We start from the raw sequence: 13,727 nt of genomic DNA on the forward strand, positions 1-13,727 counted from the left end.
AGGTTAAAATAACCATCCTCTTTGAAATGAGTCAATTACCCTCCCAAATTTACAAAAGAGACAGGTATTCAAATGGCAACTGCTACCCTCTTCTGAAGAAGTCCACATAATTGTCATGGACATAAAGAAAAAAATTAATTTAAAGAAACTTTAGCCTCAAAGATTGAAAAGATAGCCCTGACTGGGTAGCCCAGATGATTAGAGTGCTGTCCATATATGCCAAGGTTATGGGTTTGATCTTGGTCAGGGCACATGCAAGAATAAATCAATGAATGCATAAACAAGTGGAACAAGTCGAAGTTTCTCTCTCTAAAATCAGTAAAAAAAAGAAATAAATTTAAAGATGGAAAAAAACCAGTGTTAAAAAAAGAGATAACGCACTCGATTGGTGGTGGCTCAGTGAACAGAGCATTGACCTGGGACGCTGAGGACCCAGGTTTGAAACCCCAAGGTTCTTGGCTTGAGCATGAGATCATAATGACCCCATGGTTGCTGGCTTGAGCAAGGGGTCACTGGTTCAGCTGGAGCCCCTGACCAAGGCATGTATGAGAAAGCAATCAATGAACAACCAAAGTGCCACAACTACAAGTTCTCATCTCTTTCCCTTCCTATCTGAGACTCTCTCTCTCTTAAAAACAAAAACAAAGAGACATACACAACTGGCCCAAAATGGGAGTCACATGTGCTAATCAGTGTTTTTTCAACCACAGGCCCACGGACCAGTGTCAGTTCATGCAAGAGTTAACTATCCTGATGTTGTATGAAGATTATAGAGTAGGGGTCCCCAAACTGCGGCCCGTGGGCTGCATGCGGCCCCGAGGCCAGGTATCCAGCCACTGCCGCACTTCTGGAAGGGGCACCTCTTTCATTGGTGGTCAGTGAAAGGAGCACATTGACCATCTCAATTAGCCAAAAGCAGGCCCATAGTTCCCACTGAAATACCGGTCAGTTTGTTGATTTAAATTTACTTGTTCTTTATTTTAAATATTGTATTTGTTCCCATTTTTTTTTTTTTTTACTTTAAAATAAGATATGTGCAGTGTACATAGGGATTTGTTTATAGCTTTTTTTTATAGTCCAGCCCTCCAATGGTCTGAGGGACAGTGAACTGGCCCTGTGTAAAAAGTTTGGGGACCCCTGTTATAGAGTCTATAAATGAAATTTCTGGCAGACTGGCACAGGCCAACTGGTCGTTGAAAACCACTGTGGTAAGCCCCACCTCAGCAAACCAAGACTGGCAATACATAACTTATTTGCAGTTTCAGCCTCTTGCAGGAATACAACCTTGAACCAGTCAATCTGAAATTTCCTGATAAGTTCCAATGTGGTATTCGGCTTGATGGACCCCTGACTTCCCCTAAGGCCTTGTTCTGTAAACCGCAGCTCACGAGCCCTTTGGCCCCTTGAGTGTTTAGCAAAGGCCAGCTTAGGAGTACCCTAATTAAGTTAATAACAATGTACCTACCTATATAGTTTAAGTTTAAAAAATTTGGCTTAAGAAAAGGTGACACTGCCTGAAATAATTTATTCTTTCAATTTTGCTTCTCCTTCCCCTTTCTGTCCTTAAAAGCTCTCCCTTTTGTATAGCTCTTCACAGCTCCTTTGTATTTGCTAGATGGGACAGATGCTGCCTGATTCATGAATTGTTGAATTTTGTTGCTTAACCCCAAAAGTATCTTGGACCTGCAATTCTCTTTTAAAGCCTTTAAGATGTATGCATTAGAAAAAAAAAGAATTTCACTGCAGTTGCTTTTCTGCTAAACACAGAGCTGAGACTGGCTCCCCTGAAAAAACAAATTGTGGCTAGGGGCAAAGAGCAGATACAATAATATTGAGAGAAGAAAGTAAAGACTTCTTATAGCCTTTTAAAAAATGTTCTGTAGGAAAGTCTTAGTCTTAGTTGTGTTTCAAATAATCTTTAAAATATTTCTAGTTTATTCCTAAAATTACGGGACAGGCTTCATGATAGTAGGCGGGTGATACCAACATTTATTGAATGAAAACCAGCCTAAGGTTATCCAGCTTCATCCTTTTAAAAGGAAGATGTTGCTGATCGTGATTCCTGGATTGGATTTTAATCATTCTACCACCTTTCTTAACACAGGGCAAGAACTGTGTTAAAACAGCAGAAACGTCCTTAACCCACCTCCTCTTAACTTACAAACTGATTAACAGAAAAGCCCTTTAGTGCCCATAGCTTCACCTCATGTCCACAGCTACTTCTGAGTACACCATTGTTTGCTTTTTAAGGTTCATAATCCTATTTCTGGCAGCAGTATGTTTTGAAACTATCGAACTTAAATAGTATAGCAACCAATAAAATATGAGCCCTAAAAGGCTACAAAAAATTAAGCTGAATGTTTAAAGTATTGACAAAATTTGATGCGAGCAAGATGACTGTAAAAAGGGAAGGGAATCTACCCAAAGGGGTTGCCACGGGTGTGAGAGTGGAGGAAATAATAAAAAAGGCGGGGAAGGAAATAAGAAAAAAGGTGGTGGGGGGGGTGGGTGGATAAAGTGTCGACCTGGAAATGCTGAGGTCGCCAGTTCGAAACCCTGGGCTTGCCTGGTCAAGGCACATATGGGAGTTGATGCTTCCAGCTCCTCCCCCTTCTCTCTCTCTTGTCTCTCTCTCCCTCTCTGTCTCTCTCTCCTCTCTAAAAATGAATAAATAAAATATTAAAAAAAAAAAAAAGAAAAAAGGTGGGGGAAGAAATAATGTCAAAGTAGAAAGAAGATATTTTTGAACTGATATCCTGGAGGATGAGGGTTGCCAGATAAAAAGATAGCACACAACCAGTTACAAATAATGTTTTAGTATAAAAAATGTTTAGTATATGTCCCATGCAATATTTACCATATATTTTTATGTGTTAAGTCTGGCAACCCTAAAATAAATAGGTCTACTTAAAAAGGAAAAAAAAAGTATTCTGACTTCTGAGAATGATCTGTCCCTGCCGCATTCAAGTTAAGAGATGCATCTTCCCACCATGCTGGCTTACCGGTCCTGGAGGAGTCTTTCCGCTCTGTCTCCTGGAATTGGGGGCCTGGGACGATGGACTTCGTGGTGTTGAATTCTCAGCCTTCCGTTTGGCTGCCATGGCTAATAACCAGTTTTTGTTCTCTGGGGAGCTATTCTCTTTGCCTACCAATTCAGACCCTTCTCCACAAGATCCTAGAGAGAGAGGTAGTGTCCCACAGCCTTCTGCAGCATAAGGGCTGGCGGGAGAAGGAGGCTCTGCGACGCTCATACTGGCTCCTTCGATCTTGCTTGACTTGGCAGGACCTAGAGAGTCCTTACCAAGGTCTTCCTGGTTACCAGTAAGGCAGCACAGATCCAAATGAAGCTTTTCAACTGGGTCATCAAGCTCAGTCACGCAGCTGCAACTCTTCACACACTTCTGCTTTACATTCTCCAGACAACTTGAGTCTAGCCTCCTCTTCACTCGATTTCTAGACTCCGAGCAAGTGACTGCTTGGGATGATTTCAGGCTCACAGGGATGAGGGCTTTTCTTGGAGATGTGATCTTGGTCTCCGAAGCAGGTGGAGTGATGGGTGGTGATGAGGAAGGTGTTTGGGTCACCCAATTTCTAATGGACATCTTGAAAGATGAGGATGGCTTGGGAGAGACAGAGGAGATGGAGCCTCTTCTGCTAATGGGAGACCGTGCCTTGGCAGGAGGGGTTTTAATAGAAAATGTGGGAGTATTCGAAGGAAGAGGGAGGTCTCCAGCACAGCGCGGGGCACAAGCTGCTGAGGAAGGGGAAGAACTGGACGGACTGCTCTTTACTCTGGGGGCTTTGGCAGGAGTACTCTGGCTACTTGTCACTGTTACTGGAAAAGAAAAGAGGGTCACAAAAATCAGAAGCGAAAGCCAATGAAAATCCCTGAACATGCATCTAGGAAAATCCAAGCTAACTTAATCATCCAGTGATTGATCACATAAATTGATTCTCACTACATTCTTAGAATTTTCCTTCCGCTCTCCCAACTGCCAATCTTCCAACCACCACATTGTAAGACAAATACTTGCAAAAAATCTAGAAAATTCATAAAGTAAAAGATTAAAAGCATCTAAGTGAGCCACTTTTAATGTTTTCTTTTTCCCTTCATACTTGTGCATTTGATATATATGATACTCTTCAAGTATTTCCTACACAAAATGAGACTATCTGGAGTCTGACAGCTATCAGAGAGGATGGGGGTTGGGGGGCTGGGTAAAAAAGATGAAGGGATTAGGCAAAGAACTAAAACTCACAGAGACAACAGTGTGGGGACTGCAGGAGGGAAAGGGGGTGGAGGGAGGTGGAGGAGGGTAGGAGGGAGGACAGATGGTGATGGAGGGAGACTTGACTTGGGGTGGTGAGCACACATGCAATATACAGATGATGTATTGTAGAACCGTGCACCTGAAACCTGTGTAATTTTATTAATTAATGTCACTCTAGTAAATTTAAATAAAATTGTTTTTAAAAAGACCATAACGTATATACTATTTAGTAATCCACTTCTTAACATATCTCAAACATTTCCCATATTAATACAGATTTATATTATTTTAATAGCTACAAAGTTTTTAAGGTAACAGTAAAACATTTAGGCTGTTACTGATATTTTGTCTTCATAAGTCAAGTTGCCATTAGCTGGGGCAGAGATGCACCGCACAGAGGCTCTCAAACAGGAGTGTGCAGGTCTAAATCAGGCACAATCGCTTACTATGTGACTTGAGAACAACCTCTTACCACCTCTGCCTCAGGTTATTTGTTAAATGTTAAATGGAAATAGTTTTTAATTTCCATAAGAATTCCATCAATAACAAGGTTATCAGGCCTCATGTGGTTTCCCACCTTAACTTACACATAGCTACTGCTTTCCACAAGCCAAAGTATGCCCAAGAACATGTCAGAAACTCAATGCCTACTCTCTTTAAAGCAATTAAACAGTGGTTAGATCTTCTCTATGTGTCTTGCCTCTTGTTTATAGGCAATGGCAAGTACTTCAGGCAAATTATTATTATTTTTAATTTTCCATTGATTTGAGAGAGGAAGGGAGGATGGAAGAGTGGGATGGAGAGAGAAAGAGAAGCATCAACTTATTGTTCAACTTATAAGCATCAACTACATTTAGTTTTGCACTCACTGATTGCTTCTTTTTCATGCCCTAACTGGGGTTCATACCTGCACCCTAGCATGCTGTGACACTTCATCCACTGAGCCACCTGGACAGGGCCTTTCGGGCAAATTCTTATAAACTTCATGCTTCCTCCCCCTCAGGCCCCACCACAGACAACACTATATTTTCTTACTTTCTTTCTGAACTTTGTACGTTTTACCCCGTGCTTTCCACTATTCAAATGACTTTGCCTTGAGAAAGAGAAATTGTACAAACTGAAGTTTGCCTAAACTTTTCTCATCGACGACATATTCAGAAATGACCAAGATGATACTGCTCCTTCAGTAAAGATCATTACTACAGAGCCCCATTTTGTTATGATGGAGCTGGGGACAGGGGCCTGTCCATGGAGCATCTGGTCATCATTCTCACATTCATGCTCCAGAGCTTGATTAAAGTTATTTCAAAAGGAAAGTTTCATTTGCGTCACTCCTCAGAGTAAGCCAACAGTCACTGCATAGCCCCTACAGTCATCAGTGCCATTAAAAAGGGTTGAGGAGTCCATCTCCGGCAGAAAGTCCTAAAACAGTCTGGGTCTAACAACATGCAGCTTGAAGGCGGGGTTGAGGAGAAGGAAAAGCTGGGCCAGGGACAAAGCACGTGCATAAGTTTCTGTTGTTTGAGTGGCAGAAGTGTTTAATGAAGGTCAGTGGGAAATCTGACGTAATGGAAAGTTGGGGCATTTCTCTTCCCTTCAAGAGTTATAATGAAGGAAGGAGTAGACAATGGGAGTCAGAGAGAAGATTTTGTTAACAGAATTTACACTCTTGGTCAAATTTAAATCCTTCCTTTTTTCTTTTTAACAGTAGTTAGGTTATAGAAGTAATGAAAGTTCATGGTAAAAGAAATTCAGTGACAGAGAAATAAGGTGAACAGCAAAAGTCCTCTTTCCAACCTTCTCATTTATTTCCCTCTTACATGCAGTCCACAATTTTCTAGGTGCTAATTAGCACATGCAAAGGTGTATGTTTATACCTTAAAAAGCACATTGGTTATTAAACACACATAATCTGCAATTTGCTCTTTTCTCTGAACAGTGTATATTTTTCTTTATATCTTTTCATGAAAGTACACTTAGATGCACTACATTTTTAAAAACATCTGGATAGTATGTCATTGTATTGGCCTATCGTTTCAAATATGACATGCCATTTAGTACTTCATCTACTTAAGTGTATCAACCCCTATTAACCCTAAGCACTGCATGAGATCTGCTGAAACAGTGTAGACTGGGTCATTGCTCTAAAGGCTTCCTAGAAGTTAGCTCTTTTAAGAAATGTTAGAAAGCTTACAAATCATCGGTCAATTTGTAGCTTCCTCCTATGGAAGGGTTTGCCACCTGGCCTCATGCTACCTTTTCAATCTTATCGCGTACTACGCACTTCAGGATCCTGTTACAGAAGACTACTCACTGCTTCCTGAACAAGCTGTGCACTGTCCCATCTCTGTCTTTATTCATGTAGTTTTCTTGCCAAGACTGCCCCTTCTCTGCCAGGCACAAATTCTCCTCATGTTTCCAGGCTCTGATGACAACTGCATAGAATTCACAAACTTCTTTCCCTCACTTCTATAGAGCTCTTCTGTCCAATAGGAAATGGGCTTTCAGAGCCCTTTGTTTATACAGCTCAGAGTAACATTTAGAATGGACTATAGCTTTTTTTAATCTGCCTCCTGGACTAAACTGTGAGCACCTAGAGGACAGGTGATAATGTTTTAGTCATTTTTCTGTCTAGTGCCTAAAATGTACTAGTTGGGAATTATTAAACAATGTTTGTTAAATCTCATTACTGCTGAGAGGAATAAGGGTAAGATTCCAAGCATCAGGAAAAGAAACCTCTGTAAACACTCTGCTGACTTTTGAGGCTGCAGCAAGCACTTGACACAGAACAGGTAAGGTTTCCTTCTCTTCAACTTGAAGATAAGGATAATCATCTTTGTCACTCAATAATGCCTAGACCAGAGGTTCTCACTCCTGGCTGCATACCAGACTTACTTGGAGCTTTATAAAAATACAGGTACTTGGCCACTACCCCAGACCTCATGAAAATCTCTGGGGACACTCAAACTTTTAAAAAGCTCCATAAGTGGTTCTGATGCACAACTAGGGTTGAGAGCCCTTGGCCTCGTCAGATCGGCTGAAACAGTGAAAGAACAGTAAGCCACAGAGCAGATACTGGCTGGGGAAAGTAGGGCAGAGGGAAAAGGGGCTGTGTCTTGGGATTTAAAGCATTCCAGTTGGTGTATAAAAGAAAGTTGGGGTGGTCATTAGAAGCTTGGAAAAGCAGGAGGACAAAATTTTCAAAATGGTAATGTGACGAGCAGCAGGCAATGTGTTGCTAGGTGGTGGCTTCCAGGGCTGAGTGGCTAGTGTGCCAGCCTCTGGCACTTATGTCAGGCTGTTATCCTGTAGTGCTCTGCAGAGTGACTCCAGCATCCCCCAGAAATGGAGGAATCTAGGTAAAACTCCTGGTCTGGTCTGCACTTGAACTTAGCTTTGCCGTACTGGGTTCTAAAGGGGGCAGTACTGCAGAATGCTTCCAAGTTTACGCTCTAGAATCAGACTATAAGGGTTGAACTCTGGTTTTACCTCAACCTCACAGCTGTGTAATCTCAGGTAAATCTAACTTCCTTGAGTTTCAGTTGTTTGGGGAATTAAATGAGATAATCCAACTTAGTTCATTAAAAAATTGTGCTAACACTAAATAATGGCTAGATGTTGTTATTATGGTCCAAATTTGGTCAATATGTAGAAAATTGTTTTTGTGTCTTGGCTCCCAAAATTAATAACAACACACTAAAAATAAAATTAAAAGCAACATACTTTTCATTAAAAGTCTTAAAATATATAGTTACAGTCATTGACATAGAAATCCCACCTCAGGGAATCTATTTTAATGGAAGGGGAGGGACCCTAAATTCAGAAAAAAATATTTCACAGAGTATTGGAAACAACCTTGACGGGTGGTGGTGCAGTGGATAAAGAATTAACCTGGAACACTGAGGTCGCCAGTTTGAAACCAGGGGCTTGCCTGGTCAAGGCACATATGACAAGCAATCAATAAAAAACTAAAGTGAAGTAACTATTAGTTGATATTTCTTGCTCCACCCCCCAGCCCTCTCTCTTCTCTCTGTAGAATCAATAAATAAAATCTTAAAGAAAAAAAAAACACATTGGAAACAAAATGTTCAATTAAAATAAAATAGCAAGGTAGACTATGAAACTACTTACTCAGTGGACTATTTTTATGTTTTGTTAAAAGAATAATATAGAAGGTGCTTAGAACATATTTAGTGAAAAAATCCCTAAGAAATTAAAATGTTTATTTAACTATGACTCTTAAGAATCTCTATGGATAAGGGAAAAAAATCTGAAAAAACCCTTAAAATGTTAAAATTATGCATGAGTGGTAAAAATATTGATGGCTTTTTCCTCATATGATTCTTCTCTTTTGTGTACATAGTTATAAAAAGGGCAGCACAGAGACATCCCATGTTCATGAATCAGAAGACTTAATATTGTTAATATGACATTACTACCAAAACTGATATACAGATTCAATGCAATCTTTTTCAAAATCTCAGAGAGCTGTTTTGACAAAATGGTCCTATAATTTGTATAGAAATAAGAGAAACTCAGAACAGTGAAAACAATCTTTAAAAAGAAGAAAAATAGAAATTCAGACTTTCTGGTTTCAAAACCTAATAGAAAGCTATAGGAATCAAGACAATGTGGTACTGGCATAAGAATATACCTATGGATCAATGAAATCGAGAGTCCAGAAATAAACTCCTACATTATAGTCATTTGATTTTTGGCAAGTACGCCAAAACAATTCAATGGGGGTAAAACAGTCTCTTTAAAAAATGATACTGAGAGGCCCTGGCCAGTTGGCTCAGTGGTAGAGTGTCGGCCTGGCGTGCAGAAGTCCCGGGTTCGATTCCCGGCCAGGGCACACAGGAGAGGTGCCCATCTGCTTCTCCACCCCTCCCCCTCTCCTTCCTCTCTGTCTCTCTCTTCCCCTCCCGCAGCCGAGGTTCCATTGGAGCAAAAGGATGGCCCGGGCGCTGGGGATGGCTCCTTGGCCTCTGCCCCAGGCGCTGGAGTGGCTCTGGTCACGACAGAGCATCGCCCCCTGGTGGGCAGAGCATCGCCCCCTGGTGGGCATGCCGAGTGGATCCCGGTCGGGCGCATGCGGGAGTCTGTCTGACTGCCTCCCCGTTTCCAGCTTCAGAAAAAATACAAAAAAAAAAAAAAAAAAAAAGATACTGGAAAAAAGCTGGATATCTACATACAAAAGAATGAATTTGGATCCTTGCCTCAGACTGTACACAAAATGGACAACAGCCCTAAAATAAAACAACTTTTAGCTAGAAGAAAAACATAGGAGTAAATCTTTGTGAACTTGGGTTAGACAATGGTTTCTTAGATTCAGCATCAGAAACAAATGAAAAAAGAAAAGAAAAAAAGATAAATTGTACTTCACTGAAACTAGAAAATTTTGTTATCAAAGAACACCACTAAGAAAGAGAAATGAAAACTTACAGAATAAGAAAAATGTATTTGCAAATCATTATATGACAAGGAACTTACATCTATAAAATACAAGGCTGCTTATGACTCAATAATAATGACAAATAACCCAATTAAAACATGGGCAAAAGATTTGCACAGGTATACAAATAGCCAGTAAGCACATGAAAAGATGTTCATCTTCATCATTAGCCATCAGGGAAATACAAATCAGAAGTACAATGGGATTGGACCTGGCTGGTTGGCTCAGCAGTAGAGCGTCGGCCCAGAGTGTGGAAGTCTTGGGTTCGATTCCCGGCCAGGGCACACAGGAGAAGCGCCCATCTGCTTCTCCACCCTTCCCCCTCTCCTTTCTCTCTGACCCCCCCACCCCCCGCAGCCAAGGCTCCATTGGAGCAAGGTTGGCCTGGGTGCTGAGGACGGAGACATGGCCTCTGCCTCAGGTGCTAGAATGGCTCAGATTGCAAAGAATCGCCCCCTGGTGGGCATGTTGGGTGGGTCCTGGTTGGGTGCATATGGGAGTCTGTCTGCCTCTACCACCCCCTTCTCACTTTGGAAAAATACCCCCCAAAAAGGTACAATGGGATACCACTTCAAATTCACAAAGATGGCTATATGTTAGTAAAGATATGGGGAAATTGGACCCTCATTTAGGTGTTGAAAATACTCTAGAATTAGATTGTGTCAATGACTGCCCAACTCTGAATATATTAAAGACCAATAAACTGTATGTATACTTTAAGTGGATACATCTATGGTGCTTGAATACAGGGTGAGGCACATGTTTACAGCTGTTCACATGGCAAATAATACAATAATTAAGAAATAATAATATAAGAGTAAACTGTTTTGTGTACTCACAGCTGTAAAACTACTTTTGCCCACGCTGTATGCCAGGCCTGCTCCTGGTTCGGGGCCTTTGTATCTGCTGTTATGTCTGCCAAAATATCCACATGGCTCACTACTTTACCTTCTTTACTCAAATGTCATCTTTTCATTGAGGGCTCCCTGGGTACCTGATTTAAAAGTTTAACAGCATACTTTGGCAATCTCCTCCCTTCCCTGCTTTCCTTTTTCCTAAACACTGCTATTACTTGACATAGTACATATTTTAGTCCTTTAGTTCGTTTATTGCCTCTCACTCTAACATGTAACCTTCATTTACATCTTTGGGATTGATTCTTCTGTTCACTGCTGAATCCCCGGCATCTTAGAACAGTGCCTAGCACACAGTAGGTGTTCAATAGATATTTCACAAATAAAACCACCACTGTATTGAAGTTTCTTGTATAGATGATAAACATAGCAGTACTCAGAAAACATTCACTGAAAAGAATGTCAAGAAGATGCTCTTCTTTAAAAATATATGAAAACAACACCAAGTCTAGCTTCTTCCTCTGTACTGCAGAACCAAACAAATCAAACCATAAAAACTGTAGAAAAGTGTAAGGGATCCTTACCAAGGTCGGCTCTTGCCTCTTTTTTCTTCTGAGAGGCCCAACCTACTATGGAGAGTTTATCTCCTGATTTCTCCTCTAAGCCTCTATTCAGGCGCCAGATTTTCAGTGTATTGTCATCAGAGCAGGTAGCAATCTAAGGAGAACCAGGACGGGAGTTAGTAAGTTCTAATCAAAGATTCCCAACAAAGTAAAAAGTAGACATGCCTTAAGAGCTTGTGACTGGAAAATTATTTTGTTTGCTATAACAGGTTATAGAAAATGGCATCTGAAAGAGCGTAGACTTCTATTCCTTGCTTTTAGGAATCATTGCAGATTTCCAAAGAATTGAACTCTAGTTTCTTTTTCATATACATTCTGCTGGTATGTCTTTTGTTACCAGTTATTTCTTATAAACCTAAAGCTCTACTATAAACCAGGTCCATTTCATTTTATTCTCAAGAAATTGGGTGAGCCATTATCTTTATCACCTTCTTTGTAACTATTAAATATTTAATATTTTGTTTTCTCTTTCTCATAAAAGATCAGTTTATGCCACCAACATTCAATTTCTACGAAGTTCTTCTGAATCCTATATGTTCTGGCCTATTGCTGAAGTAATGGGATCATTTCCAAGATCAGATTTAGTCCACGACTCTAGTAGGCAATGACAAGCAAAATGAAATCAATCCTTGGAGATTTTTTTTCCAGATAGGTAAAGGAACAATCTGGGAAAACAACAAACTCACTAGGCTGAAAGAAGTTAAAAATAACCTTTGCCCCTTTAAAAATATCTGACCATTCCTGATCTTGGTCCCAAGCCTTTTATGGCAAAGAAAGTCCAGCTTGAAGAGCTTGTGGCAAATGGCCACTGGTACCAGAGCTGTTCCCCAGCATTTGTTTATATAATTTCTCTATTTCAGTCAGTAAAGAGATAGAAAAAAAAAAAAAAAAGAACACACGTTCTCTTAAGTCTTGGCCCCCAAGAGACTGGCAGCTTTTTCCTTTCCTTACTGGGAGGCCAAAAGAAGACACATATTTAACTGCTCAACAAAAAATGCCTGGAATCCCCAGTTACTCTATCGTCTATTAACCAGAATTATTTATAGGGTGCCTACTATGGATCTGATAATTTAATTCTTATAATATATTTGCTCAAGGTCACCATTAATTGAGTAGCAAATCTAGTAGATCAAAGTTTTCCAATTTGAAAGGCTAGATTTTTTTCTTCTTTAAACAAACATATTTTGCCTGCCTAACTCTAGGCTAGGGGCAAAATTATTTCAAAGAAGTTTTTAAAAAGGTGGTCTTTAGATTAGTATTGGTCACCCACCCTGCCACTTACTTTGAATATTTTCTGTGCACAGAGAGATAAGGACAACATATGATGGCTGCAAAGAGATGATATAATTAACTGAATAATTATAAAAACATCTTAGTTAAGTTCTACGACACTGAACTCCATGTTAAAAGGATATATATATTTCACTATAAACATGAAATCTTAGAGGAAGACTTTCACTATTGTAGTGTCAATGTAATTATTGGTAATCAAAACAATGATTTCAAAAAAGGTCTAACATGAAGCTGATCACAGAAATAGTTAAAACAGGAACAGCAGGGATGCCAGGAGTAGATCAAACCATGAGAAGTTTCTGGAAGATAATAAAACAGATGGAAACAATAGGCAAAAACCCCCTCAAAATGTCAAAATGAGAAAGAGGAGATATCCACATAATTGGGATTTCTACAAACCCAGAACAACCCAAAGACTAGAGGCAGAAGGCCTAGGAGAGTGAGTGGAGCTGTGCCAGTAGCCTATGGAACCCTTTCAGACTTAATGTTTCTGGCCTGTCTACATTTCAGGTTTCTTGTTTGTTTTCACCTATTAAGACTTTTTTTTTAAGCGAGAGTATTTTCTTCTTTCCAAAAGTGTCTAAAATATTTTGGAACTACTTCCTGTGTAATTTAGTCACAGATAACCTAATAGTGTAACCACACTAAGCATTTTTTAAAGTATGTGCAAATATAAGCTGGACTGTGAAGAACAATCAAGATGTCACATTTACAATATGTAGAAAAGTTAAAAAGACAAGTCCTTACCTTAGATTTTAAGATTAAATTTTAATTAAATTAAAAACTTAATTCTAGGTTTAGGAAAGGAATGACTCTAGGGAACCAAGAAATCTATCCTTATTCCTTAGCGCACGATACATTATCTCTACTAGTAGAGAGAAGTAGAATATGTGTGATATATGCCAATCCTGGAAGGCGTCTGCCTCTTTTAAATGTCTATTTAAGCAAAGTCTATATAACTCTGAAACAATCCTTGAGAAAACCTACAAATCTATGATCAACTTTTTAAGCCAAGTATAGATATTTGTTTACAAACCTTTGTGAAGTCTGATGGACACCAGCACACAGAGGTGACTTCTTGAGAATGACCCTGAAGCACAGTTGGAGGATGCCAGGGTGTGGACACCTAGTGCACCATGAAAAAGAAACAAACAAGTCAGCAAAGCAGTGTTAGCCTCCCAAAATAAAGGCTTTGCATCTCTTCATATTTGTGCCTTAGAGATCTTTGGGG

At 39.9% G+C, this 13,727-nt stretch overlaps 1 protein-coding gene across 4 annotated transcripts in view; it reads right to left on the reverse strand.

Moving 5' to 3' along the window:
• DTL (denticleless E3 ubiquitin protein ligase homolog) overlaps nucleotides 1-13,727 on the reverse strand; it is a 50,734-nt gene that overhangs the window by 4,146 nt on the left and 32,861 nt on the right. For all 4 annotated transcript variants that reach the window (XM_066261415.1, XM_066261414.1, XM_066261413.1 and 1 more), the window contains 3 exons: nucleotides 13,533-13,622; nucleotides 11,165-11,297; nucleotides 3,003-3,835 (listed from right to left, as the gene is read on the reverse strand). In XM_066261415.1, the coding sequence (XP_066117512.1) occupies nucleotides 3,003-3,835; nucleotides 11,165-11,297; nucleotides 13,533-13,622 (1,056 nt within the window). The remainder of the gene's footprint in view (nucleotides 1-3,002; nucleotides 3,836-11,164; nucleotides 11,298-13,532; nucleotides 13,623-13,727) is intronic.

This window comes from Saccopteryx bilineata, chromosome 2, assembly GCF_036850765.1.
Source record: "Saccopteryx bilineata isolate mSacBil1 chromosome 2, mSacBil1_pri_phased_curated, whole genome shotgun sequence".
NCBI lineage: Eukaryota > Metazoa > Chordata > Mammalia > Chiroptera > Emballonuridae > Saccopteryx > Saccopteryx bilineata.